The 25,766-nt window shown below is 36.2% G+C and overlaps 1 protein-coding gene and 1 long non-coding RNA gene across 9 annotated transcripts in view; one reads left to right on the top strand and one right to left on the bottom strand.

Annotated features, from left to right (window-relative positions):
* LOC128209355 (E3 ubiquitin-protein ligase UBR2-like) overlaps positions 1–15,297 on the bottom strand; it is a 140,351-nt gene extending 125,054 nt beyond the window's left edge. For all 3 annotated transcript variants that reach the window (XM_052913367.1, XM_052913368.1, XM_052913369.1), the window contains exons 1-7: positions 15,166–15,297; positions 13,580–13,842; positions 13,233–13,311; positions 11,904–12,014; positions 8,896–9,090; positions 6,327–6,404; positions 4,291–4,353 (exon numbers count right to left, since the gene is read on the bottom strand). In XM_052913367.1, the coding sequence (XP_052769327.1) occupies positions 4,291–4,353; positions 6,327–6,404; positions 8,896–9,090; positions 11,904–12,014; positions 13,233–13,311; positions 13,580–13,842; positions 15,166–15,222 (846 nt within the window). In that variant the 5' untranslated portion in view covers positions 15,223–15,297. The remainder of the gene's footprint in view (positions 1–4,290; positions 4,354–6,326; positions 6,405–8,895; positions 9,091–11,903; positions 12,015–13,232; positions 13,312–13,579; positions 13,843–15,165) is intronic.
* A 142-nt stretch (positions 15,298–15,439) lies between these two features.
* Positions 15,440–24,416, top strand: LOC128209575 (uncharacterized). Of its 6 annotated transcripts, XR_008257023.1 has the most exons (9): positions 15,440–15,515; positions 15,959–16,119; positions 17,232–17,360; positions 17,895–17,973; positions 20,919–21,033; positions 21,409–21,531; positions 22,257–22,365; positions 23,645–23,844; positions 24,093–24,416. It is a non-coding gene; the product is annotated as an uncharacterized LOC128209575 (long non-coding RNA). The 6 variants fall into 6 exon arrangements; XR_008257024.1 differs by lacking the exon at positions 23,645–23,844 and having other exon boundaries at positions 20,919–21,008; XR_008257020.1 differs by lacking the exon at positions 23,645–23,844.
* The last annotated feature ends 1,350 nt before the right edge of the window (positions 24,417–25,766 follow it).

Raw genomic sequence — 25,766 nt, 5'->3', positions numbered from 1 at the left:
GATACAGGATTTGACTTTACAACACCAGTTTCAATAAAAGTTTGAATCAGTGAAAAAAAATAACAAGAAATTTATCACTGACCTTATAATACTAATAATGGGTATATAATAGGTTTTGACAAAAAATCAGAAATTGTAGGAGGTCACTTCAAACCCTAGAAAAAGAAGGAACGCTTGAAAAATGGAGTTGGAGCATAAACTGTTACTTTTATTTCGAGCTTTTATGCACATACATTCACATTTTGGACATTAAGGTTGCCAAAAAAGAAACCCAAAATAGGTAATATAATACAAATATTGTTACTTTTCTTTAGGGCTATTCCAGTTAAACATATGTCCCACCCCAGGACGGCAAAATAAAGAAATTCTGTAGGGGGTAGGTCTTTGTCTTAATTTGCTACTGTAGGGGGTGGTGATAAGTCCAATTTCGCTTCTATAGGGGGGCGTCATTTTCTTTTTTGCTTCTGACCGTATGAACTGCTCATTTATATTCACTGCCCGATGGTGAAATACCGGGGTTTTTTTATCCATATAACATATTTTACCGAACGTCGTGTACAGAATTGGTTTGGATACAAATTTTCGCGATATTACGAGTCGGTTCCGCGGTACCGGAAATCAGAAGAAGTTGCGTCCCTTGACAACAAGATGGCGGAGGCGCCAGAATTTGTAAAGTCGTGGTCGAAGACCAACCTACAAAATTGGCTAGAAACCAATAGTTGCGCCGCATGTGTGGATACGTTTCGTGGTAAGTATACCAAATTGCAGTGTTCGACACTAACGGGGTCCCGGGATCCCGAGGACACCAGTTTTTCAGGATGGACACCTGAACTTCGAAGTCCGGTATTCCGTCGGGACACTTTAAATTTCTGACTGATAAACGCTAAATATCAATAAATAAGTAGCATTTAATTAATTTATTACCTAAATTCGGGCTCCCTAAATTTCTTGACAGCACATGTCAAAACAATATTATTAATTATCATTATCGGACTCGTCAAAGCGAAAGTATAGCTGACTATTTGACTATAGTTACGTCATGAATCTATAAATAAACAGGTCATTTCACAGGCGCAGGTTAACGCTTCCGTTTTGTTGTTTACATTTTAAACAAGGTCAGAGCTGACAGAGATTTATTATCGGTAAAATACTTATGTGGAATTGTTTTGCTTATGTGTCAGAACCGCCCAAAAAGATGCCAACTCTGATGATACCTTTTATATAATATGATGCGACCTTTGAGTATTTACAGTTACGACACAAAAGAACTGCATCCTACATTCAGCATTCTTTGTTAATTGGCATTCAACTTATCAATATTCTTTGTTAATTTTAAAGACATATATTTTATGCCTTGATAAAAAATAATAGAAATAAAATTTGCAGGGTTTTATTCATTAATTCAATAAATTTATAAAATGTTATGACTTTTTGGCGCGAAAATTAACATGTATACACAATTTTTGGTCGTCTGCTCTTCCAGTATGCACTACGACTGTTGGGCAGTCTGATTGATTTATCAACAGCTCTACTAAATATTGATTGGAGTTTTCACAAGCCAGATGTTATATTCCTACAGTTTCTTAATGAAAAGCACCGACATTTGACAAGACCCTGAACCATGATGTATTTTATGCGTATTTTCCAAAAATCTAAAAATAGTAACAACATCAAGTTTTTGTTTGACTGAAAACAAAAGGGACTTAGACATTCTCCCGCTTTTGAACCCAATCTACCAACTTAGAGACCAAAATATACCTCACTGCCATTCAGTGCTACTAACCTGTCATTACATGCTGCTGAAAACATGTATAATAATTATGGTGGTTTATACTTGCATTACAAATTGAAAAGTAAAAGGATGTTGAATTTAATATTAAAACAGGCTCAACAATGAAAAAATGTAAAAAGTGAAAGGGACTCCTAATTTCAGGAAGGGACACCTGATTTCAAATGTTGGTGTCCCTTTGGGATCCCTTGGAAAAATGGTTAGTGTCGACCCCTGAAATTGACAACAGTTGTCTAGAATTTTATTAGAAATCATAATTTGTACGTATTGCGTAAATGTTATAAATCCGAATGTTTCGTCCCCTTAACATTTCGACCACAAGTTATTTTAAGGTTGTATATAATTACATGGGTGAAAGTTTCAGCCTCATGTGGCTTAATATGCACTTATAGCAACATATGAAGAAACAAGAGAACCATGGTGTGTAGGTTATAGTCCATATAATGGAAAATAACCAAATTTATTATTTTCCATTACATGAGCTGTAACCGACTTATAGTTCACCCTAGTTTCTAAGCCAATCATCGAACAAGGCCGTATACAGCGTGCCCATTGGCTGCTCGAAGTTCATTTGGCGCGCGCCATGTCTGTTGACCTAGTTATAATAATTAACTTATTGGATGCAGATGTGATCTTATATGAAACCTATTCGAGCAAAGATTTGAAAATCTCTGGGTGATGATTGGCTTAGAAACTAGGGTGAGCTATAAGGTCCTATATAGCTCACCTGATCAAACGAGTTACAAAAGAGTAATTGCAAATAATCTTTGCATATAGACGTATAAAAAAATAAACTTCTCAAGGGGGTCCGAATTTGCTCAAAAAATATTCTAAAGGGGGTTCTTTTCTCATCAAATAAACTTCTGAAGGGGGATGGTCCATTTTGAAAGTGCCTTCCTGGGGTGGGACATATGTTTTACTGGAATAGCCCTTAGACGGCTATTCCATTTAAACATATATATATAACCAACAGGGTAAGGCACTTCTAAATTATGCCCCCAACCCCTATAGAAGCAAATTTACCCTTCTGGAGTCCAAATAAGCGAAAAAGACACCAACCCATGGGTTATGTTTTACTGGAATAGCCCAGAGCTATTAAATACTTGAATGACTGAGTGAAAGTTCATCATTGGAGGTGTTACACAAAACTTACCCTATTAAAATTATCATTTTTCAACAAGTAAGACAGAAAAAGTAATGTTATGGTTCCAGTAACATTTTGACAAAAACAGACTCGGGTTGTTGCTAGCTATGTAGAAAAACACATTTTTAGTTAAGAAAATAATTTTATTGTGTGCATCGTATGTTTGTCATTGTATTGTTCAACATATATACTCATTCTGGCATTACTGTTGCCAAGAAAACACTTCAATAAAAGTCATCAATAGGATCTTTCACTTAACAGGAACCACATCATTATTTATTTGTCCTGAACAAAGTCAAACAAACTGACAGAAGAAATGATAAACAAATAAATATGTTCAAAATCAATGTTGAAGCTGCACTCCCACAGATTAACATTTTTTTTATTTTTCATCTCAGATTCAGCTGATTGTGGCATCAGTGCCTTCAATTAGGTTCAGATCGTAATTAAACATCAATTTCTTAACGTAAATTTGAAAATCTGTGATCTTTTGTCAGCAGTCTTATATCACTGGTTTCAAGACATTTTAACAACAATTCGCTCATTCAAAGACAATAAATAAGAAAGTTGTCGAAACAGTCAATATGTGAGAGTGCAGCTTTAAGAACAAAGGAAATATTTAAGATATATTACCAGATGCCACAATTCTTTACTAGCAGCCTTGAATAATGTGTTACATAAATATTCAAATCAGTACGCAATCATTTTATTGCTCATATCTATTAAGTGAGAGGAAATAAGAAAAGGGAGTTGTGTTTTTTTTCTCAATTAAACAAGGGGCATAAATTATTAAAGTCAGGGTTATGGACCTTGAAATTCATGTGAGTACTGTCTGTGCCAACATGTGTACCAAGTTTTATTTGAATATCTTGGAAGATTTTTTAGTTTAGGCCAAGGCCAAGTTATTGCATTATGACCATGCAGATAATGACCCCAAGGTTATCATAATGTTCCAGACTATGGTTATTAATCTGACCTTAAACAGACACTTAAACCTTATTCCTCTTTAGAATTTAAACATGTACTTCATTCTGAAATGGCTGAAAAAGTACATTCACTTGAAATATCCTAGCGGAATAAAGAAACTGTGCAAGCCAAAATGTACCATTTCTTAGGTAACCTTAGAAATAACCATTCTTAAGGGGACTTTATTCTGAAGTTTGTCATATGTGTTGAGGAAGTACCTCACTATGTCTCAGTTTTATTGATATGTCAAACAATTGAGATAAACAACATTTGATCATCAAATGGAATAACACTATTTTAGAAAAAAAATCGTGATATATATATATATATAAAAAAAACACAAAATAATTATGTGTACATTTACAGAATTAAAATGATATACAAAACATACCTCAACAAGATTTCTTGCCTTCTCGCATTCCGCGAATGAACCGTATGTTACAGAACTTCGACCCTGAAAGATATGAACACCTTGTTGATGGTCAGTGGAAAAAAATAAATAATAAAAATTATTTACATATGGAAATAATTTCATTTATTAAGACGGAATAAATTGTTTTCTCTTTTTATCTACGATTTCTCGGAAATACTTCCTAGATACGGGTAAACACACGTGGTTGCCCGGAAATCAACATGCGGAACGCTCCGGTCATCCGATTACTTGACCACGTGACTAGCCCAGCACGTTCTTTTCTCGCTAACCTTCGAAGGAGTAACACGTGGGAAAAATACCGAAAAAATATTATTTACCCACCCACCACACCCGATTAAAATATTAATATAATCTGAATGACCCGTATGAAACATCACTTCAATAGTGTGTACATGTTAATCTTTCATAATGCCGTTTCATTCAAAATGCTGCTGGTGAGTTCTTTATAATTGCAGTTTTCGGCAGCTTGCGTTCTGAGAGACAGCACATCACTCGTAGCAACATCAGCGAGCAAGCTATGCCTAACTAGGGGCCCAAGCCACTCGGGTTCCAGCTCACACCGAACACCACCGGACCAGTCTTCAGAAACAATCATACCAAGATAGTGCAGTGTGTCGCCAAACTAACCACTTATCAATGGTCATAGGGAGCATACGGCAATGCCTTTTTGTTGGAACAATGCAGACACAACAGTGTTTTAAAGCTTTAAACTACGAACATGTACTCTTTTCTTTCTTTTTTTTTCTTTTTTCTTTTTTTTGTCCTTTTAAGTCGTGTGGGCGTAAAATTCTGGCGGCAGGCGAATAACAAATCTTTAAACTGAATTTAGCCAGATTTCTAACCAATACTTATTATACAAGGTCTGCTCTCCCAAACTGCGGGTAAAGGAACTTCGGCTCAATTGTCTTACTCGTGGTGCTGGGACTGCATTCCAATTAGTTCTTATTTATTTGCATTAGTTAGGTAACGCCGTGCTGTAAATGTGTTAAACGTGTCTATGTGTAAGTACGCTTGCATGCAGGTGCCGGTGCTTTGGTTCACCGACCAGACATGTGTCAAGCTTGTTGTGTCATGTGTATAAATGTACGCTTGCATGCAGGTGCCAGTGCTCTGGTTCACTGGCCAGTCATGTGTCAAGCTAGTTTCCGTGTCAGTCCCCAGACTTGCATGTGGCAGAAAACCGCGTGGTGTTTTTCTGCCCATTCAAAACATGTGTCAAGTCAGGGACGTCTGTTTGTTTTACTGTACGTGTATGCACGGCGAAAAATTTTCACTTTCGATACGCATAACTTGTTCAACTGGTGCCGGGATTTTACGTCACAAGCCACATGACCATTTACGCCACTCTGATAATCTCTTTACTATATATGTATATTGCCATGCTATGGACAATCGCATTGCTGGTGTTGTTTCGTTTTGTTACATAATAAACAATAAGTTATTGTATGGTTTGTCTGATTTATTCAAATCCATTTAATAATATATATGATATTGAATCCTGTCTTTACAGCATTGGAATTGTCTATGATTTAACTTAATTTTTAAGATAATTATCTGAGTGTTTTGATTGGACTGTTAAATGAATTGGCTAATGAACCAAATGGATTCACTGAAGCATGTCTAAGGATAAAATAACTTCCGTATACTGAATACAGCCACTGTGAGACAATTAACCAAAAACAATTGTCAAAATCTTCTCCAAATGATGAAGTTCTTAAGAATTATAAATGAATAATATACTGATATGGTTAGTGAAACACATGCATGTAAAATAAGATGCAGTTATAAACACTATAAAAAAATCTTATAAACACTACAAAAAATCTTATAAACACTACAAAAAATCTTATAAACACTACAAAAAATCTTAAGTGGTTTTGCTTGTATCAAAAGTTCTTTAGTTGACTTCAATCTCTTCCAATGCTTTTACCAGAGGCATAAATCATGATAATTCTCAATTAAGCAGAATGACAAAAATTGAACATGAACCCTACCTCCCTATCGACAGTGGTAGCATAGTCAACGGCCTCCTTGTGTGAACAATTCACTGCCTTCTGTAGCGTACTGATAACCTGAAAAGAGACAAAGAACTCTTCTGAGTCAAGAGTATAACAGGTCATCATGTGAATGTAGTTGCAATGATAGGTCCAGGGCTTTTTCTGTCCATTTTGGGAAAAAGACCCTAGACATTTTGGGAAATTTTGCGTCGTGAAAATGCCGAAATTGGGAAATTTTACAGTTAAAGCTGTCTAGTCCCCTGGGAATTAGGAAATGATTTAATATAAGTTTATTTTCCTTTAAAAGACCCAAAATGGCTGAAATAGCAATCCTTGGGGTGTAAATATCTATTGAAATAAATCACGACAGATAATATTTAATACTGATCTCTGGATGTGATGAAAATAAATGATTTCCGCGTTCAATTATCAAAAAAACATTACCTCACATAATTTATTAGGATGTTGAAAATGAACAAGTACAAGTAAAAAGACTTTCTAAAAAAAATAAAAAATATTTTTTATTGGGATTTTTTTCTGAAGATTGGGAAAAATATCTCATATTTTGATTTGGGAACGGGTCCGATAGTCGGACCCGTGGGTACTATAGAAAAAGCCCTGAGGTCACAGAGGTTAAAGTGTTCATATTAACATTCACCTGGTCCTTTGTATCAATAAACCTTGATATTCATAATGCATAACATGCAAGGACTTATGATGCCATCGTTTATTTCAATATTGCACCCTGTTTGGATAAGCGCGACATCATTTTACCAATAATATACCAAATTACTACTATCAGCTATTCTTTTATACAAACGCATGCTGTTGGTAACATTTCTTTAAGAACAAATACTTAATTTCAGAAGATACTGCTATATTTTATTCACAATGAATTATTATTTAAAATGTAAATAAAGTAATAATGCTATTTTTCTTGCATCTATGCTGTATGAACGCCGAAGAGCAAGGAAGCAAATAACCAAGATGTGCTAACAAGCTTCATGAAAATTTGCTTGCGTCCCTACTGTGTTCGATTAGCATAATCGCAAAAAACCCTGATCAATCCTAACTTCTATTCATCAAAAAAAATCTTATTAATTTCATTATATTTACCTTTTTAGATGAATGTATATATTTTTACAATTGCATTTTCATATTCCAAACAATTTAACATCTTCTAAATACTCTTATATTACAAAAAAGATGCTTGTTAATGTTAAACCTCTTTCAATTTGATATTAAATATATGTCATAATCATCAAAGTTCACATTAAATACATTTCAAACATTTACATACATAATATATACCGGTAGAATCAGATTGAAAAGAAAGTACAGCTTATTGTATGTATGTATGTATTTCTTTAGACCTTGTGGTCAAGAATAACCTGTGAAAGTGCAAGCACTTATTTCCAACAGGGTCCTTTATTTTTGCTGAAGGGACAGCATGCGGTAAAGACAGTGGTGGGATTCAAGGAACTCAGGGCGCGATACCCTAGCTCTTTTTCAAAGAGAGGCCATGGTTCTTTTATGTGCTAGGTGTAAAGCACTGATACACGGGGAACAAATTTCCTGGGTTAAACCAGTATTGATTACACCACTTTTCCAAGCACTGCCCTGTAATTGCCAAGCGCCAGGCAAGGGAGCTACTTGTACCAACTTTTAACCGTCTTTCGGTATGACGTGGCCAGGTATCAAACCCACGACCTCCTGCTCCATAGGCGGATGCCTTAACCACTACGCCATGGAGACGGTTTCTGTTTGTAAGTTTTCTAATGATTGTGATTGGTTAAATGAGGTTATATTGTTAGCTTATGAAATAAAATGAGGCTCCTGATGCTGCTGTTTTTATACAAATTGCTTTATTTTTTTTGTGAAACAGACACAGTGTTGAATATTCAATCCTTAAATATATACCAATTTAAGATTTAAGTGATATAGTTTTCAATAATTATAAATTCCAGATACAGCCTAAACATACATACACAATATACGACACGCAGTATGTAGTGTTAAAATGGCAAACATTGACTCTAAGTCTTCTACCAAACAAGAGCTCTGCAGAGCAAACACCAAAACTGGGCAATCATGAAAGCCAGAGTTATGGGCCTTGCTGGGCATGAGTTGATTGTCTCTGGCAACATGTGTACCAAGTTCCATTCCTTGAACATTTCTTACTCATGGCCATGAGTAAAGTTAGTTTAAACATATTTATTTTACAACAATTGTGAATAAAGTTATTACAACATTATATTAATTACTCTCGTTGGCACGATTTTATGTGAGAGTGTGGCCTTGTGTTGTGGGGGAAACCGGAGAACCCGGAGAAAACCCTCTTGTCCGGCTTGGTGACCAAAAACCAAACTCACATGCGCCCAAGCCCGGAATCGAACCCGGGTCGCCTAGGTGAGAAGCGAGTGCGCTAACCACTGCGCTAACCGGACAAGTAAAGTTATAACACAACTGCCAACACAGACAAGATACACCAAGGCTATGACAATATATCAAGCTAAAAATGGAAGTAAACTTTTCACAGCCCTTTGAATATATATATAAAACTGACCTGTTCATAAGTATGAACCTCATCATTAAACAGCATGCAGACATATGTGTCTGATAGTTCCCCGTCAGGCTGCAGACTGTCTGGCAGGCTGTCAGACTGCTCCCAGGTAAGGATCTCCACTGTGTAGCGGAGACACGCCAGGAACAGAGCCGATGCTCGGTTTACCAGGAGATCAGGCAGGCTGTCCATTGAGTTCTGGGATGAATGATGGAGGTTTTAATTTATAAGAAGTTATTTATTTGGTACATGTACCATGACCCAACTTCTCAAACAATTTAAAGTCCCTGATAAGAGGATCAAGCTAAACTATAATTTAATTCCTAGATTTTCATCCCCACCCACCCACTTTTTACCCCTGTCCCTTATATTTTATTGTCTCAAATAAAAAAAGTTGGGTCTGTATTTGCATATCAGTCCAGAACTGTCCGGGAGCAGCTTTTATTAATACCTACAGTGTCGATGTATAAACACAACATGCAAAAAAAGGAATTGTTACAATCATGTTCTTGGTTCATCTAGAAACACATGTTTAAGGTCCCTTTTGCAAAAAAAAGAGACTAAACACATATTCAATGTTGAAACAGTCATATATCAGAAAAACAAAAAATAAAATGTCACCCCTGCCCTGCCCAGATTAAAAAAAAAATGAATGAAAATCTAGCAATTAATTTGTATTGCCCTAAACTTAGTCAGTGTTTGTGCCCAATTTAAATTTCGTAATTTTTGTCATGCAGGCAAATTTAGACTTTGAACTGTAATTATTTAAAAGATAATAATGCTATGAAAAGATGATGCTATAAAAATCAACTTGTTATGCTTAAAATATTTTGCGAAAATGGGCTTAGATGCCAATCTAAACACATTTCATAACATGTACTTTTTACTTCAAGCTTTGACATTCTGCTAACAACAAATATGGCATACAACTTGGTAAGTAAACCATTGAAATTGCTAATAAAAACACTTCTACTGTGTTTTTTTTCATTCATCAAAATTAAGGTGTTGAATCAACAAGCCCCAATTATAACATTACAATCGGGGAAATTGCAACAAAAATGAGATTATGAGTTTAACATTGCAGGGTTTCTGGGCTTCAAGCCTGTTGCTTCTTTTGACCACTGTTGTTTTAATGGATGTGGATTCCTTTCAACATGGTCTTTAGGAAAACATGAAACATTTATATTTCTGTGTCTCATACATCTGTGTGCCATATTTACCTTGGCTGTATGTGTGTCATATTTACTTCAGCTGTCTGTGTGTCATATTTACTTCAGCTGTCTGTGTGTCATGTTTACTTCAGCTGTCTGTGTGTCATATTTACTTCAGCTGTCTGTGTGTCATGTTTACTTCAGCTGTCTGTGTGTCATATTTACTTCAGCTGTCTGTGTGTCATGTTTACTTCAGCTGTCTGTGTGTCATATTTACTTCAGCTGTCTTTGTCACATATTTACCTCAGCTGTCTGTGTGTCATATTTACTTCAGCTGTCTGTGTCACATACTTACATCAGCTGTCAGTGTGTCATATTTGCTTCAGCTGTCTGTGTCACATATTTACCTCAGCTGTCTGTGTGTCATATTTACTTTGGCTGTCTGTGTCACATATTTACCTCAGCTGTCTGTGTGTCTTATTTACTTTGGCTGTCTGTGTCACATATTTACCTCAGCTGTCTGTGTGTCATATTTACTTAAGCTGTCTGTGTCACACAGCTGTCAGTGTGTCATAATTACTTTGGCTGTCTGTGTCGCATATTTATCTCAGCTGTCTGTGTGTCATATTTACTTCGGCTGTCTGTGTCACATATTTACCTCAGCTGTCAGTGTGTCATATTCACTTTGGCTGTCAGTGTGTCATATTTACTTCGGCTGCCTGTGTGTCATATTTACTTTGGCTGTCTGTGTCACATATTTACCGTAGCTGTCAGTGTGTCATATTTACTTCGGCTGTCTGTGTCACATATTTACCTCAGCTGTCAGTATGTCATATTTACCTCAACTGTCAGTGTGTCATATTTACTTCGGCTGCCTGTGTGTCATATTTACTTTGGCTGTCTGTGTCACATATTAACCGTAGCTGTCAGTGTGTCATATTTACTTTGGCTGTCTGTGTCACATATTTACCTCAGCTGTCAGTATGTCATTTTTACCTCAGCTGTCAGTGTGTCATATTTACTTCGGCTGTCTGTGTCACATATTTACCTCAGCTGTCAGTGTGTCACATTTACTCCAACTGTCTGTGTGTCATATTTACTACAGCTGTCTGTGTCAAATATTTACTTCGGCTATCTGTGTCAAATATTCACTTCGGCTGTCCGTGTCTCATATTTATTTCGGCTGTCTGTGTGTCATATTTACTTCGGCTGTCTGTGTTTCATATTTACTTCAGCTGTTTGTGTGTCATATTCACCCCTGCTGGCTGTGTGTCATATTTACCTCAGCTGTCAGTATGTCATTTTTACCTCAGCTGTCTGTGTCTCATATTATCTTCAGCAGTTTGTGTCACATATTTACTTCAGCTGTCTCTGTGTCATATTTGCCTCAGTTGTCTGTGTCCCACATTTACTTCATGTTTCATATTTACCCCGGCTCTGTGTTTGTCATATTATTTACCCCAGCTGTCTGTGTCTCATATTTGTCTGTGTCTCATATTTGCCTCAGCTGTCTGTGTCTCATATTAACTTAATGTCTCATATTTACCCCAGCTGTCTGTGTCTCATATTATTTACCCCAGCTGTCTGTGTCTCATATTATTTACCCCAGCTGTCTGTGTCCCATATGATTTACCCCAGCTGTCTGTGTCTCATATTATTTATCCCAGCTGTCTGTGTCTCATATTATTTACCCCAGCTGTCTGTGTCTCATATTATTTACCCCAGCTGTCTGTGTCTCATATTATTTACCCCAACTGTCTGTGTTTCATTATTTACCCCAGCTGTCTGTGTCTCATATTATTTACCCCAGCTGTCTGCATCTCATATAATTTACACCAGCTGTCTGTGTCTCATATTTACCTCAGCTGTCTGTGTTTCCTCCTTGGGTTTATGGTTGCCGCAAAACGGATCTATCTTCCATGCCTCCGGGTCGCCACAGTCACAATACCCTCCACCTCCCGAAGTGCTCATCTGAGTGTAATAAATAAGGTAAACGTACATACAATTTTCCCAACGTTTAATTTAACTACCATACGGAAAAAGGACAAACCTGTGTTTTAGACATTATTCAAGAACTCAAATCATCTCAGCATTTTATACATAGATATTTTCAGGGCTATTTTAGCAAAAAATATAAGAGGCAAAGGGTTGTATTCATAAAAGATCTTAAGTCATTTCCTTACTTAGGTAGATTTCCAAAAATTTAAAGTTAAGTAATTAAAAAATACAAGTGTTCTTAACATCTAAGTATGTATATTCAATACAAATTAAGTATTCCAATCCAGTTATTAAGTAATTACACCATATAACCAGTGTGATATTAAACTTAGAAATATGACTGTTAGAAGTTAGGAAATGTCTTCAGATGATTAACATTGTATGTTTACTAGACCTGGGAAATTTAATTAGTATAAGCGTTTCAAATTTTGGAATTTTAACTTTGTTTTGCATACACACTTCAAGCTCAATTATTAGAATTACTAAGAGATTGACAAACAGTTAGAAAAAAGCAAAGTATTATAAAATCAGCACAAACAACGATTCACTTTTCACTCCACATGACTCAATTTGCTGGCAATGTCACATGTATATACGAAACAACAAATTACACGGGTTTGCAGGTTCCATGTCAGGCCAGTTCCATGATTATAAACAAGTTACAACAAACACCCAGAAGTTTCTGTTAATTCTGATCTAAAAATGAAGGAATTGCTGTTTGATAGTTATGCTATCACAGGGCTTTTTCTATAGTACCCACGGGTCCGACTATCGGACCCATTCCCAAAGCAAAATATAAGAAATTTTTCTCAGTCTCCAGAAAGTTTTTTTTTTACCTGTACTGGTTCATTTTCAACATCCTAATAAATAATGTGATGCAAAGTTTTTTTGATAATTGACCTCTGAAATAATTGATTTCCATCACATTCAGAGATCAGTATGAAAAATGATCTGTCATGATTTATTGCAAAAGATATTTACACCCCGAGGATTGATATTTTTGGGTCTTTAAAGGTGAAAATAAACTAATTTTAAATCATTTCCTTAATCGCAGGAGACTAGACAGCTTTTTCTTTTAACTAAAATTTCCCAATTTTGGCATTTTCACGACGCAAAATTTCCCAAAATGTCTAGGGTCTTTTTCCCAAAATGGGCAGAAAAAGCCCTGCATCATATCTTCCATTCCCTTACCCTGTATCGGTGTTTCTTATGAGGTGATGCTTGAAAACAGTCCATGCATAGAACACATGTTGGGTCTGTGGCACACTCCCTGAAACAATACAATATTACCATATAGTTTTATTTTGTAATCTTGCTTAACTATCATGTTTTGATAATAAAGCAAGGGTACCTAAAACATATTCCAATCCATCATATTTCACTAATAAGCTTATCCAATATTTTATTTGGCCAGTTAGTGCTACATGTACCGACTGACTGACCGACCGAATGTGCAAAACAATATACCCCTGTTCTTCGAAGGGGGGCATAATAAAAAACTCAAGCTTAATGGGTTTTGCATTAGCTAGAGTTCACACCTGCAAGAATATGTGGGTTCTCCATTCTTAAATACATGTCCACAGAGCTGTGAGGGCTGGTCCTTCTCTTTCAACTCCTGAAACACGGTCTCGGGATCCCCATCGCAAAGAAAGTGCTCCAGGGGTCCAAACAAGTACTTGTTAGCAAGTCTCTCCTCACGTGTCTGGTCATCTGATGGTTGAAACACGATCAGAACATATTCGCGCCAGTGTCTCTTGAGAAGGCTCACAAAATCCCCCGTCTGGTATTTTTGTTTCCATTGCTGCAAAAATCATTAATATTGTAAATTACCAAAAAATCAGTATTTTTAATTGAAATATTCACTAAGGCCAAAAAACACACACTTTTCTACAAAATAGGCGCCAACCCTACCCTTTTTATGGATATGATATATATATATATATTTCATCATTGTAATTAACATAGTCACTTTCCCTTACATAGAGTTATTTGTTTACTTTCATTTTCAATTTGTCATTTTCCGAAAAAAAAGCAAAGTACATGTATAAAAATATGTATATAAGACTTGTCCTTAGGGTGTTTTAATCTGTTTATTACAAATTAGTTCACAGTCACCAGCATGATTTTTTTTGTGCAAAATTGCTTTTATCTTTATTATTCATTTTGTTGAAAATAAATAAGACCATTTGACGTCCCTTCTCAAAGATGATAAGTCGCTTTAAGCAGTCATTGAAATTAGACTTTTGGATGAACAAGTCCGAATTCTTACACTATTGCTTAGCATCAAATTTTTTAACAAGCCTTGCTATATAAAATTCAGAATTTTAGCAAGCCCGGAAGACATTTTACCAGTGCAGGTTTGTGTTAATTTCGACCACTGTTTAAAGTGGTACATGTGACATTTGAATAGTCAAGTGTGTTACCACTAGACCATGAATCCACCACTTCAATAAGATGGCAGTAAAAGTGTTGCGTTTATACACAGTTCTTGGAAAATTTAAAAAACATGACAGGATAAAAAATAAAGTCAACACATTTGTCTTGAAGAGATTTAAATTATTTTAAACAGTGAGGCAATAGTAGACAGTGCTCCAGCTAATCCTAAATAGCAGGGTGTTGCAACATCTTCTCCCTCTAAACCTCACGCCTGAATAATTTTTCGGGGAAGGTCCTGCTCATCCAATATTCAGAGCTGTGGGACCCCTCTCGATGTCATTCATCATGTTAGGTGCAACATTACTACTTTGACAAATATCCCATCAATCAGTGTTGGGAAAACTCCCCCTTAAAATGTTTCAAAATTTTGTAAGTCACACTTGGGCCAAGTTGGGGATGTGAAGGGGTAAAGCCATAACGCAGGCATTATAAGGAGCAGACAGATCTTAATAAACTCATCAACAACAAGATAAAAACATAACAATTCTCCGTTTCACATTGTCACACACGATTGACGCATGCGAGAATTCAACACTTCTTCAGAATCTTCGCCAATGACCATGATGGTCTTCAATACTTCATGGTAAATATATTGGCACTGTGACAGATGCCAAACAGCCAAAATATATAAACATAATAAAGCAGCAACAATAAATAGAACAGAAATAAAGAAATATCACATGTGTACCTCAACTAATGTCGACTGACTAAATTCATTAGCTTGTAAAACGCTTTGCGAAGCCATTATTCCAGAAAATACGTCTTAAGATTGATTTTCGCCTGGCTCAGCCATCTTTAGAACGATTGGCTATTATGTTCGAATTCTGCAAATAAATGAAACGAATCATATAAAAAACTACTTCATGTAAAAAATTATTCGTTTCTTGCGTATGAGAATGATTTATGTAAAGAATTAAAACAAAACAAAAATTCGAAAATACCAAGATAGCGGATCAAGGCAATGCCACTCGGAGTTCCCCGGCCATTTTTATCGAAAATACAAAAATCGCCGAGGAGCTCCGAATGTAGTTTGCGAAAGTATGAACATTTCTCACGATTCTCCTAGTCAGTACAGGGCAGGATTCCCGGTTTTGTTGTTAATTTTAGTAAGGGTCCAAGAACTTAACTTCTGTCAATCTAAATTTTGACCCTTTTGAACACCTCATGCAAAATCTATCTATCTCTGTCAACTCCTCTTCCTCTGCAAAAGCCTACATTAATGTGTTAATTTTTTAATTTAACTTTATTTTGCACAATTTAAACAAAAAAAAGAACTTGCAAGAAGGATTGCATTGGCTTAATATGATATACATATTTCCAGGTATTTGGAAAACAGACATGTACTGGTTCAGTAGTGGTGCACTACTATGAATTTGAAGACAGTCTTAAAGTAGTCATTCTAAAATGCCGTCCAGGCTTTTTTTTTTAAAAGCCTGGACGGCATTTTAGAATGACTAAAGACAGTCTGTACTGCTTTCCAGGAGGAGCTATCACCCGGACTTGAAGACAGTCTGTACTGCTTTCCGCGAGGAGCTATCACCCGGACTACTGATCACCCCCAATCAGCCTGGGTTTCTCTTAGAAAAGACGTCGCCAATGGCCTCTGTGCACATTGCACATGTATGGAAAGAGATAAAAAAGGGTTTGAATATAGCTATATTATGCACTACCATAATATTGTGAGCGGTTTTAGAGCATAGGAGAATGATGTTAAAATAATCTTTTGTATAACCTTTTAAAGGTTTTCAACTACATATTTAAACACACTCAAAATAAATCAAAATAAAATTGTATATTTTTTAAACAACTGACTAAAAAAAAATGGTAAACCAAACCAAATATTGTGTTTTAGGCCTTACTCACAAACTTACAAAACACACATGAGCTAAATCTATGTGATATTGACATTAGATATTGGTACAATCCACAGGCTGTAGCTTGATTTTAATGGATGTTTCCATTTATAATGAAATGAAGCTTCAAGGTAGTAAAATTTATGAGAGAAACTTAGAAAAAAAAACTTAAGATATTTAAATAGGACCAAGTGAGTTTTCTACTAAGAAACATGACTCATGTTAAGTCATCATTGGCAATGGTTCTTTCTTTCATTAGACTTCATTCATCATTCATCGTCCTATACCCCCAATAAACTATGGCACTATGTTACGTGGTGTCTTGGAAGATTTAGCTACGAAAACGTCTGACATTATCATGAATAAAAAATGGGGCAGTTTCATTGGTTTGGCAAGGAAAACTTTCAAGAAATCTGACTCTCACATTTGCACAGAAACTCATACTTATGTTTTCCCGTAGAAAAAGTATACCTGGCGAAAGCTCTTATTGAACTCGGTCTGCCTGATCACTTCAAATTACAGGCTACTTGTACCTGTCACCTATGGAGACAATTTACAGTACAAGGTTATTGAAGAGTATTTAATTATTACATGCGATTTTATTGGAAAAGGCATTGTTTCCCCTGCCTCGTGCATATTCATTAAAATGAGATTTTGTCAGTCAATTCTCCTACTGTTTATATCTTCTGTGGTTGCCGATAATGCACATTGTCAATGTCAACGTTGAATAACTAGCAGTTTTATAAGGGATAAGCATTGTAATTTATCTTCATGATAGAAATTGTTGGGGTAATCCCAGCCTACTTGCAACATTTTTCGATATGGGAGTTAATGTGTGGACAGAAAGAAACAAATCAATTTAACACATTACATTGAAGAAAGACTTGCTTTATCCTTGCAGGCTGCACAAGCGTGTGCATATTGGTTGGGAATAAGTGCAGACATGTTCAGAGTGAAGCCAACAAACTACCTGACCTTTTCAGGCAGCTGCTACACTGGATCTAGCGTCACAAGTGAACTTGTCTTTCAGGTATGTATATGACTTTTTATAAGTTGGGTATAAGTGTTATATATATGATCAAAGTAAGACCAACCAATAGCAGGCAGACAGTGATCCACTGAGCTTGACTGTCGGGTCTGTTAAAGAGATGTGCCTGAGAGCTGGCTATAAATGTAAAAGTGATCAAGCGAGATGAACCAACACCCTGACTTCACTGGATCTAGTGTCACCAGTGAACTTGTATGCCAGGTATGTATTTGGAGCTGGAATACAATGTTTTCTAATGTGGAATACCAGTAGTTCATGTGTCAGCATATCAGACTTTAAACCAAAGGTTCTCTGGTGCGATCCCACTCTGAGCTTCATCAATGTTGAGTACTAGTTTCCACTAAGAAATGGCAAATGGTTCTTAATAACATGTATATCGAAAATATCAAATATGTGTGGAAGGTTGTTAATGAAAATGCTGACAGTTATATGATTAAGTTTTCAATATGAAATATGTGTGTTATTAATAGATATAAATTAGAAATAGTACGAAAGTATCTGATGGCTTAATTTCAGTCATTTCATGAATGCTTGCAAGATTATCTGCTATAGAGGACCTTTGTAAAGGAGAAAGTGGAAGACCAAATGTCAGAAGGTACTGTCCTCTTTTTAACATTTCCTTATTTCATTTTCTTATTTAAAAATTAAATGTTTATCTGTTTGAGGTCGACTAGCATGTATCAAATGTTTTAGATCATTTTATTAAACGAATTCTTTCATTTCCAAGAGTGATCACAAAGAAAAATCAGAAACTGCTGTAATTTTCATCTCCAAAATGATCCAAAACACTCAACATTATCCTCTATCAGGGCTTCTAAAAGTTTGGAACCTCACTCAGTCTGGACTCAGTGACATCGAACCACACATACCGGTACATCCCAAAGTGGGAAGTTACACGCCCCTACAGCCTATGTGGGAGATAACACATTTGTACTACAAATTGATCTAAATCATGAAATAATCTATCAATTAAAAAATATCTAGCTTTTTAAGCTCAGCCAACATATAATACTTCTGTTGCAATCTATAAACAAGCTACATATAGTTTGAAATTTATTTATTTTGAGAAAAAAAAAAAATTATATTCAAGTTTACTAAACATCCCCTATCAATGATAGGGGTAGAATGTGCTGATATGAACTGAGGACTACCTGTATGCCTCAGTGGGTTTGCCTGGAATTTTCTTTATGCCCCAAAAGGTGGGCATATTAAAATCGCGCCATCGCTCCGTCTGTGTGTCAGGCTCAACTTCTGGACAGACTTTAAAATAACTTGCCACATGTGTTCAGCATATAAAGATGATGTGTCTCGTACAAGACCTGTGTTCCTTCCTTTAAGTTTAAGGTAACATTTAGTGTTTGAATACTATGGAGTTCTGCATATAAGGACATAAGAATGTAGGTTGTCAAATATGGGTGGGTTTTTTTTTTGATGTTCAGAATCAATTTAAAAAAACTTGTCATATGTATTTTACACGTAAAGGCAATGTTGCATTTGCAAGACCCACGCTGTATTGTTGTCAAGCATAGAGGAGTTTCAATCCTACGGCGCAGACATAATCATAATGCCATGTGGTCTTGCAAATGCATCAGCCATGTTGGTAAGACATAATGCCATGTGGTCTTGCAAATGCATCAGCCATGTTGGTTAGACATAATGTCATGGGGTCTTGCAAATGCACCAGTCATGTTGGTTAGACATAATGCCATGTGGTCTTGCAAATGCACCAGCTATGTTGGTTAGACATAATGCCATGTGGTCTTGCAAATGCACCAGCTATGTTGGTTAGACATAATGCCATGTGGTCTTGCAAATGCACCAGCCATGTTGGTTAGACATAATGCTATGTGGTCTTGCAAATGCATCAGCCATGTTGGTTAGACATAATGCCATGTGGTCTTGCAAATGCACCAGCCATGTTGGTAAGACATAATGCCATGGGGTCTTGCAAGGCCGCCAGCCATATTTGTTAGACATAATGCCATATGGTATAGCAAATGCACCAGAAATGTTTGTAAGACATAATGCCATGACTGTGGTCTTGCAAATTTATTAGCCATATTTGTTAGACATAATGTCATGTAGTCTTGCAAATGCACCAGTCATGTTGGTTAGACATAATGTCATGTAGTCTTGCAAATGCACCAGCCATTTTGGTTGGACATAATGCCATGTGTTCTTGCAAATGCACCAGCCATGTTGGTAAGACATAATGCCATGGGGTCTTGCAAGGCCGCCAGCCATATTTGTTAGACATAATGCCATATGGTATAGCAAATGCACCAGAAAAGTTTGTAAGACATAATGCCATGACTGTGGTCTTGCAAATTTATTAGCCATATTTGTTAGACATAATGCCATGTAGTCTTGCAAATGCACCAGTCATGTTGGTTAGACATAGTGTCATGTAGTCTTGCAAATGCACCAGCCATTTTGGTTGGACATAATGCCATGTGGTCTGGAAAATGCACCAGCCATGTTGGTTAGACATAATGCCATGTGGTCATGCAAATGCACCAGCCATGTTGGTTAGACATATTGCCATGTGGTCATGCAAATGCACCAGCCATTTTGGTTAGACATAATGCCATGTGGTCTGGAAAATGCACCAGCCATGTTGGTTAGACATAATGCCATGTGGTCATGCAAATGCACCAGCCATGTTGGTTAGACATAATGCCATGTGGTCATGCAAATGCACCAGCCATGTTGGTTAGACATAATGCCATGTGGTCATGCAAATGCACCAGCCATGTTGGTTCGACATAATGCCATGTGGTCTGGAAAATGCACCAGTCATGTTGGCTAGACATAATGCCATGTGGTCTGGAAAATGCACCAGCCATTTTGGTTAGACATAATGCCAGGTGGTCTGGAAAATGCGCCAGCCATGTTGGTTAGACATAAGGCAATGGGTATATAATATATATAAGTATATTATAATATAAACATATATATTTCTCTGACAGCTACATTCATAATGTCCATGTAAAACCAACTACAGGTTTATTGAAGCATAATTATAACATATTTAAAAAAATTCTTATTGACCATCATAAGGTTTACCTTTTAGCTTTCGGTTGACTTGGATTCTGCTCTTTGCGTAGCCTTGCCCTCATCTCAACCTCTGTTTCTGATGCCAGATCCAAGGTGTTGTCACATTGGCGCTGTATGTTCTCAAAATGATATTCATTAACATTTTAGAAACAAACAGTGAGACAGTCTTTTGTGGTTTCAAACATTTAGAAGCCCTGCTTACCGGATAACCAATGTTTTGTGTAACTGTACCTTAGATAACGTATGGTTGCCCATATTATTAAGAATCTTGCTTAGGAACAATTTTGTATTCGAGGTGGATTTTAAATAGTCGTACTGCACTTTGAAAACAACTCCTAGGTACAAAATTTCTCCTGGGATTCATACTGAAGCAATATCCTGGTTTCCTTAATAGGATTTGTTAGACGGTTTGGAAAGATGTGCCGTACAATTTCCCCTTTTCAATGCATGTCTATGATGCATGTATATATGTTTAATTTGTAGGGGATATGTCAACACCAGGATCCCAGGTTTAAGCCCCTGCCTCACCACTACGAAATATTAACCATCTTCCGGGAGGGATGTTAAATGGAGGTCTGTGTGACAGTGGAATGCACAGGTGCTTGTTTAAGATTCAGGCCCCAATTTCACAATTTGTAAGCTGAACAGGCTTATTTCAATATGCCAAAATATAACCTCAATTGAATTTTGATAATTGAAAAACGGTATATTGTGATTATCATAAAGATAATTCCTATCTTAAGTTTAAAAACTCATAAAGAAGTAAATGTTACGCAAATTATTGAAAAAACAAAAATGATGAGCTTAGCTTAATCCTGTTGAAAGTGACTTAAGAAGTTTCCAGAAATTGGGTCCAGTGTAGCTCTAGCCACATGCATAGTCTGGTCGCATGTTAATGTCCACTGTATGCACAGATAAATCTATACATTTGTATACAAGACACCCGTCATGGTTTATGTTAAATGTTTTTCAGTTTGATACCATTTTTGGATGTGTACCAGTTGGAAGGGGCGTTTGTATGGGCAGTGATAACTGACTTCTGAAAGAATTCACTTACCTCACAACCTCTGGGCGTTACCTCATGAACCAAACTTGGGTAAGACAATATGGATATTAGACCTCTGACAGTTAAAAGACTTGAAAGAGATATTAATATAAAAATGGATATACACAGAATTGTAGTTTAGTTATTATGTCTGCCTTCATTTCTCATTAGAATGTAATAATTCTACAACTACTACTAATAATAATTAAAATGTAAAATGAAATGTCGCAAAATATTCAGGTAAAGAAGACCTTATTTTTATGAAATCACACACACACTTCTTTATAATTTTTTTTATCAAACTGATTCAGTGAGCTGATTGTTCAGAACTTTGTTAAAGTTAACAACGGTGTTAATATCTTCATCATTAACTTTTAGATCAGTACTGCTCTTGGAGTTTCATCGATACACTTGTGATATATAGTACTAGTATGCGTAACCAGATTACAGATAGCTGTTTCAGCTGTACTTATTGCATTTAAATATTTGAGTACATTATAAACTATTTCACCTCCACCATAGATGTCATTTACTGCATTGTTAATTTTAACGAACTTCAGTCTTCTAAGTAATCACAACACAATCTGAGTGATTATTAATAACTATGTAATATCTTAACACTTCTTGACAGGTCTATTAACCTCATCTAAGGATAAGGCGGCAGATTTTCTTATCACATTTCTCAAGGATGCCCCAAACCCCCTTAGGGTCCTATGCTCCAAGGTGAGCAGATAAGCCCTACTCTGCATAAGCTGTTCCATCTTCTTCCCTCCAAGGTATGTGAAGAATGCCTACTCTGGATGAACTGTTCCATCTTGTTCGCACTCAAACTCGTCATCTAAGAAGCCCAGTCTGAGAATGGCCATGACTCATACTTTCCTCCGAGTGAGTATATGTGTAGCAACAGAACATTTAGTTTAGTTAACTTATTTATTGTAAAACGATTGTGAAACAAGTTATTACATAGAGGATAATTTTTTGTTTCAGGGTAAGATCATAATATGTATTTTACGGAGTGAGCACCAATAGTTATATTTCACGAGTGGCGCAGCCATGAGTGTTATATTCGTTTTTAGCTCGACTATTCGAAGAATAAGGAGAGCTATCCTAGTCACCCGAGTGTCGGCGTCGGCGTAACCACTTATGTTCATTTTTTTGTAAGAGTTTTTGTACCACCTCAAATATATTTAAAGTCCATTGACATATGGCTTTGAATCTTTGCATACTTGTTAACCTTCAAGCATTTTGACAAAATTATACCCCCTTTTTCTACTTAGAATTTACGTTAAAGTTTGCGTACCACCTCAAATATGTCCATTGACATCTGGCTTTGAAACTTTGCACACTTGTTCACCATCATGCCCCGAACCTGTACACAGAAGGAGATTACTCTATCAAGCATTTTGACAAAATTATGCCTCTTTTTCTACTTTAAATTTACGTTAAAGTTTGCGTACCACCTCAAGTATTTTCAAAGTCCATTGACATCTGGCTTTGGAACTTTGCACGCTTGTTCACCGTCATGCCCCCAACCTGTACACAGGAGGAGGTGACTGTATGAAGCATTTTAACAGATGTATGCTCCTTTTTCGACTTAGAATTTACGTTAAAGTTTGCATACCACCTCAAATATTTTCAAAGTCCATTGACATCTGGCTTTGAAACTTTGCACGCTTGTTCACCATCATGCCATCCAGTCTGTACACAGAGAGAGGTCACTCAATCAAACATTTTGACAAAATTATGCCCCTTTTTCGACTTAGAATTTACATTAAAGTTTGCGTACCACCTCAAATATTTTCAAAGTCCTTAGACATCTGGCTTTGAAACTTCGCACGCTTGTTCACCATCATACCCCCAACCTGTACACAGGAGGAGGTAACTCTATCAAGCATTTTGACAAAATTATGCCCCTTTTTCGACTTTGAATTTACGTTAAAGTTTGCGTACCACCTCAAATATTTTCCATTCAATTTATGTAAATATCTCAGCACATCATGTATTGCATTGAAATCTAATCTTACAGTGATCCATGCATATTTCGCCAAAACTTTTCAATCCATACACCGAAAAGCGGTGGAAAAGTCGAGTGCGCTGTCTCTATGACAGCTCTTGTTTATGTTCACAAGGTGAAATATAACATTATATTAAACACTCTTGTCAGCACAATGTTATTTGAGTGTGGTCTTGTGATGTGAGGGAAACCAGGGTATCCGGAAAAAAACAACTTGTCCCGTTTGGTGAACACAAACCAAACTCACATGCAGTGCCCAGGGCGTGAATCGAACTGGGGTCACCTAGGTGAAAAGTGAATGCGCTGACCACTGCGCTTACCGGCTCAAACAACCAAACAGAACCTTGAGAGTGAGCATATTTCAGTTAAAAACCGTTCGCTTGCTTCCTTCAAACTTTGCTGTTTCTTCTGACTTCTTGTTTGAATTTTTTCCTGTTTTTTGTCACTAAATTGTTTTTATTCAGAAATTTTTACCTTAGCAATAATAGGATATCCGTGTAAACAAAACTATTTTTTGATGTTACATTTTTTAAGAGATGAATGTTTGTGGCTGGACCAAAGTTAAATATAGTAAATGATATTATATTGTTTATAATAGATGGACTGGCGACAAGGAGATTGCACTGGCATGTCTGACAGGTCTCCCACAACTCTTCAAATTAGACAGAACGCTGCTCTTCTGGTTTTGAAGTGGAGGCTGATGTGCAAATACATGAAGACCCGGCTGACTTGAAGACAATATATATGCAAATAGATGGATTACAGGGCCTCATGTTTATTTTTGTTGTTTTTATCGCATTTGCCATACTTATTATTGCTTTTTTCTTCCTCACTGTGCCATATGTGTTAAACACAGGAATTAAAAATAATATTTATATAATTAAACAATCGGCAATCATTCTGAACTTGTTGTTTAGGCATCCAATCATTACTAAGTCTTTTCAAATTGTGTTTTGGCATTATATCTTGGACAAGTTCATTAACCAATTATATTGCTTGATTACTCATGAGTTATCACCCTTTAATAACTGAAATAACCTTAAATTGGTCTTGTCATGGCCTTTGTCCATTCATAACCAGCATTGGTCAGAATGTGTATTGGCATAATATCTCGGACAAGTAACCAGCCATATCGCTATTGTCACTCGAAAGAGAAAATTACCTCAAATCTGTCTTGTTTGATGAATTACTTCAGAAACCTTTGTCCGATGATCACCAAATATAGTCAGAATGTGTATGGGCATAATATATCGGACAAATGGATAACCAGCCATGTCCCTCTAGTCACCCAAGAGTTATGGCCCTTTAATTATATACATAACTTTAAATCAGTTTTGTCCAATCAATTAATAAAGTAGCCTTTTTTCCAATCATCACCAAATTTGGTCAGAATGTGTATGGGCACAATATCTTGGTCAGGATTGATAACTAGCCATCCGTCACTCCAGAGTTATGGCCTTGAATTAGCATGAAATGTTTTTAAAGTGTCCGCTCTTAAAAATTTGACTTCCAAATACAACAACTTATTATCAAACTTGGTGCTCCAGATTTAGGACGGGCATATTTTCTGATAGTTGGCGCTCTTTTTTGAAACTGTATATTGTGTACCGGGTATACATTATTTACTTCTAATAGTGCACATTTCAATTCTGAATTATGATAAAAATAACTGCATTGTAGGTTATTTTTTTAATTAAGAATAATAGATAGATCTTCTATTTTCCTCCACATATGGAGAGCATAACATATATACAGCAGGTTTAGTTGATACCAAAATACAATATGTTTATATATACACAACAACAGAAAAATATATACATACAAAGTTAATGAAGTCAATATTCATATGAATTTATACGGGCTATTCATTTACAATTGGCATGGAATAATACTTGGACATTTTTTATCATAAACTGTATAAATTGTAAATAGTAAAAGCTCATTTAATATTAGGGAGACTGTCTCTGTGTTTTGTCGAAATGCTTCTGCATGTTTACATGTATATGATATACTTGCAGTAGCATTTTGGAAAAACACAGAGACAGTTTCCCTAATATTGAATGAGCTTATATAGCTGCAGGGATTCAAACTGACGGGCTGCTGGGTGAGAGGTAGATACCTATAATTAGATGGTGGTGTGTAAGCTTATTTACTCGGGCCTTGCCAATTTGGCGAGTGCTCCATTAGGATTGTTAGTCATTTTAGTTTTTTTTGGAGCATAGTGCACAGACAGAATGTAACCCTGGTTAGAGCTTCCCCGGTTCTTTAAAGT

This window comes from Mya arenaria, chromosome 11 (genome assembly GCF_026914265.1).
Source record: "Mya arenaria isolate MELC-2E11 chromosome 11, ASM2691426v1".
NCBI lineage: Eukaryota > Metazoa > Mollusca > Bivalvia > Myida > Myidae > Mya > Mya arenaria.
Note: the sequence above shows the minus strand (reverse complement) of the source record. Positions and strands in the feature narration are given on the sequence as shown.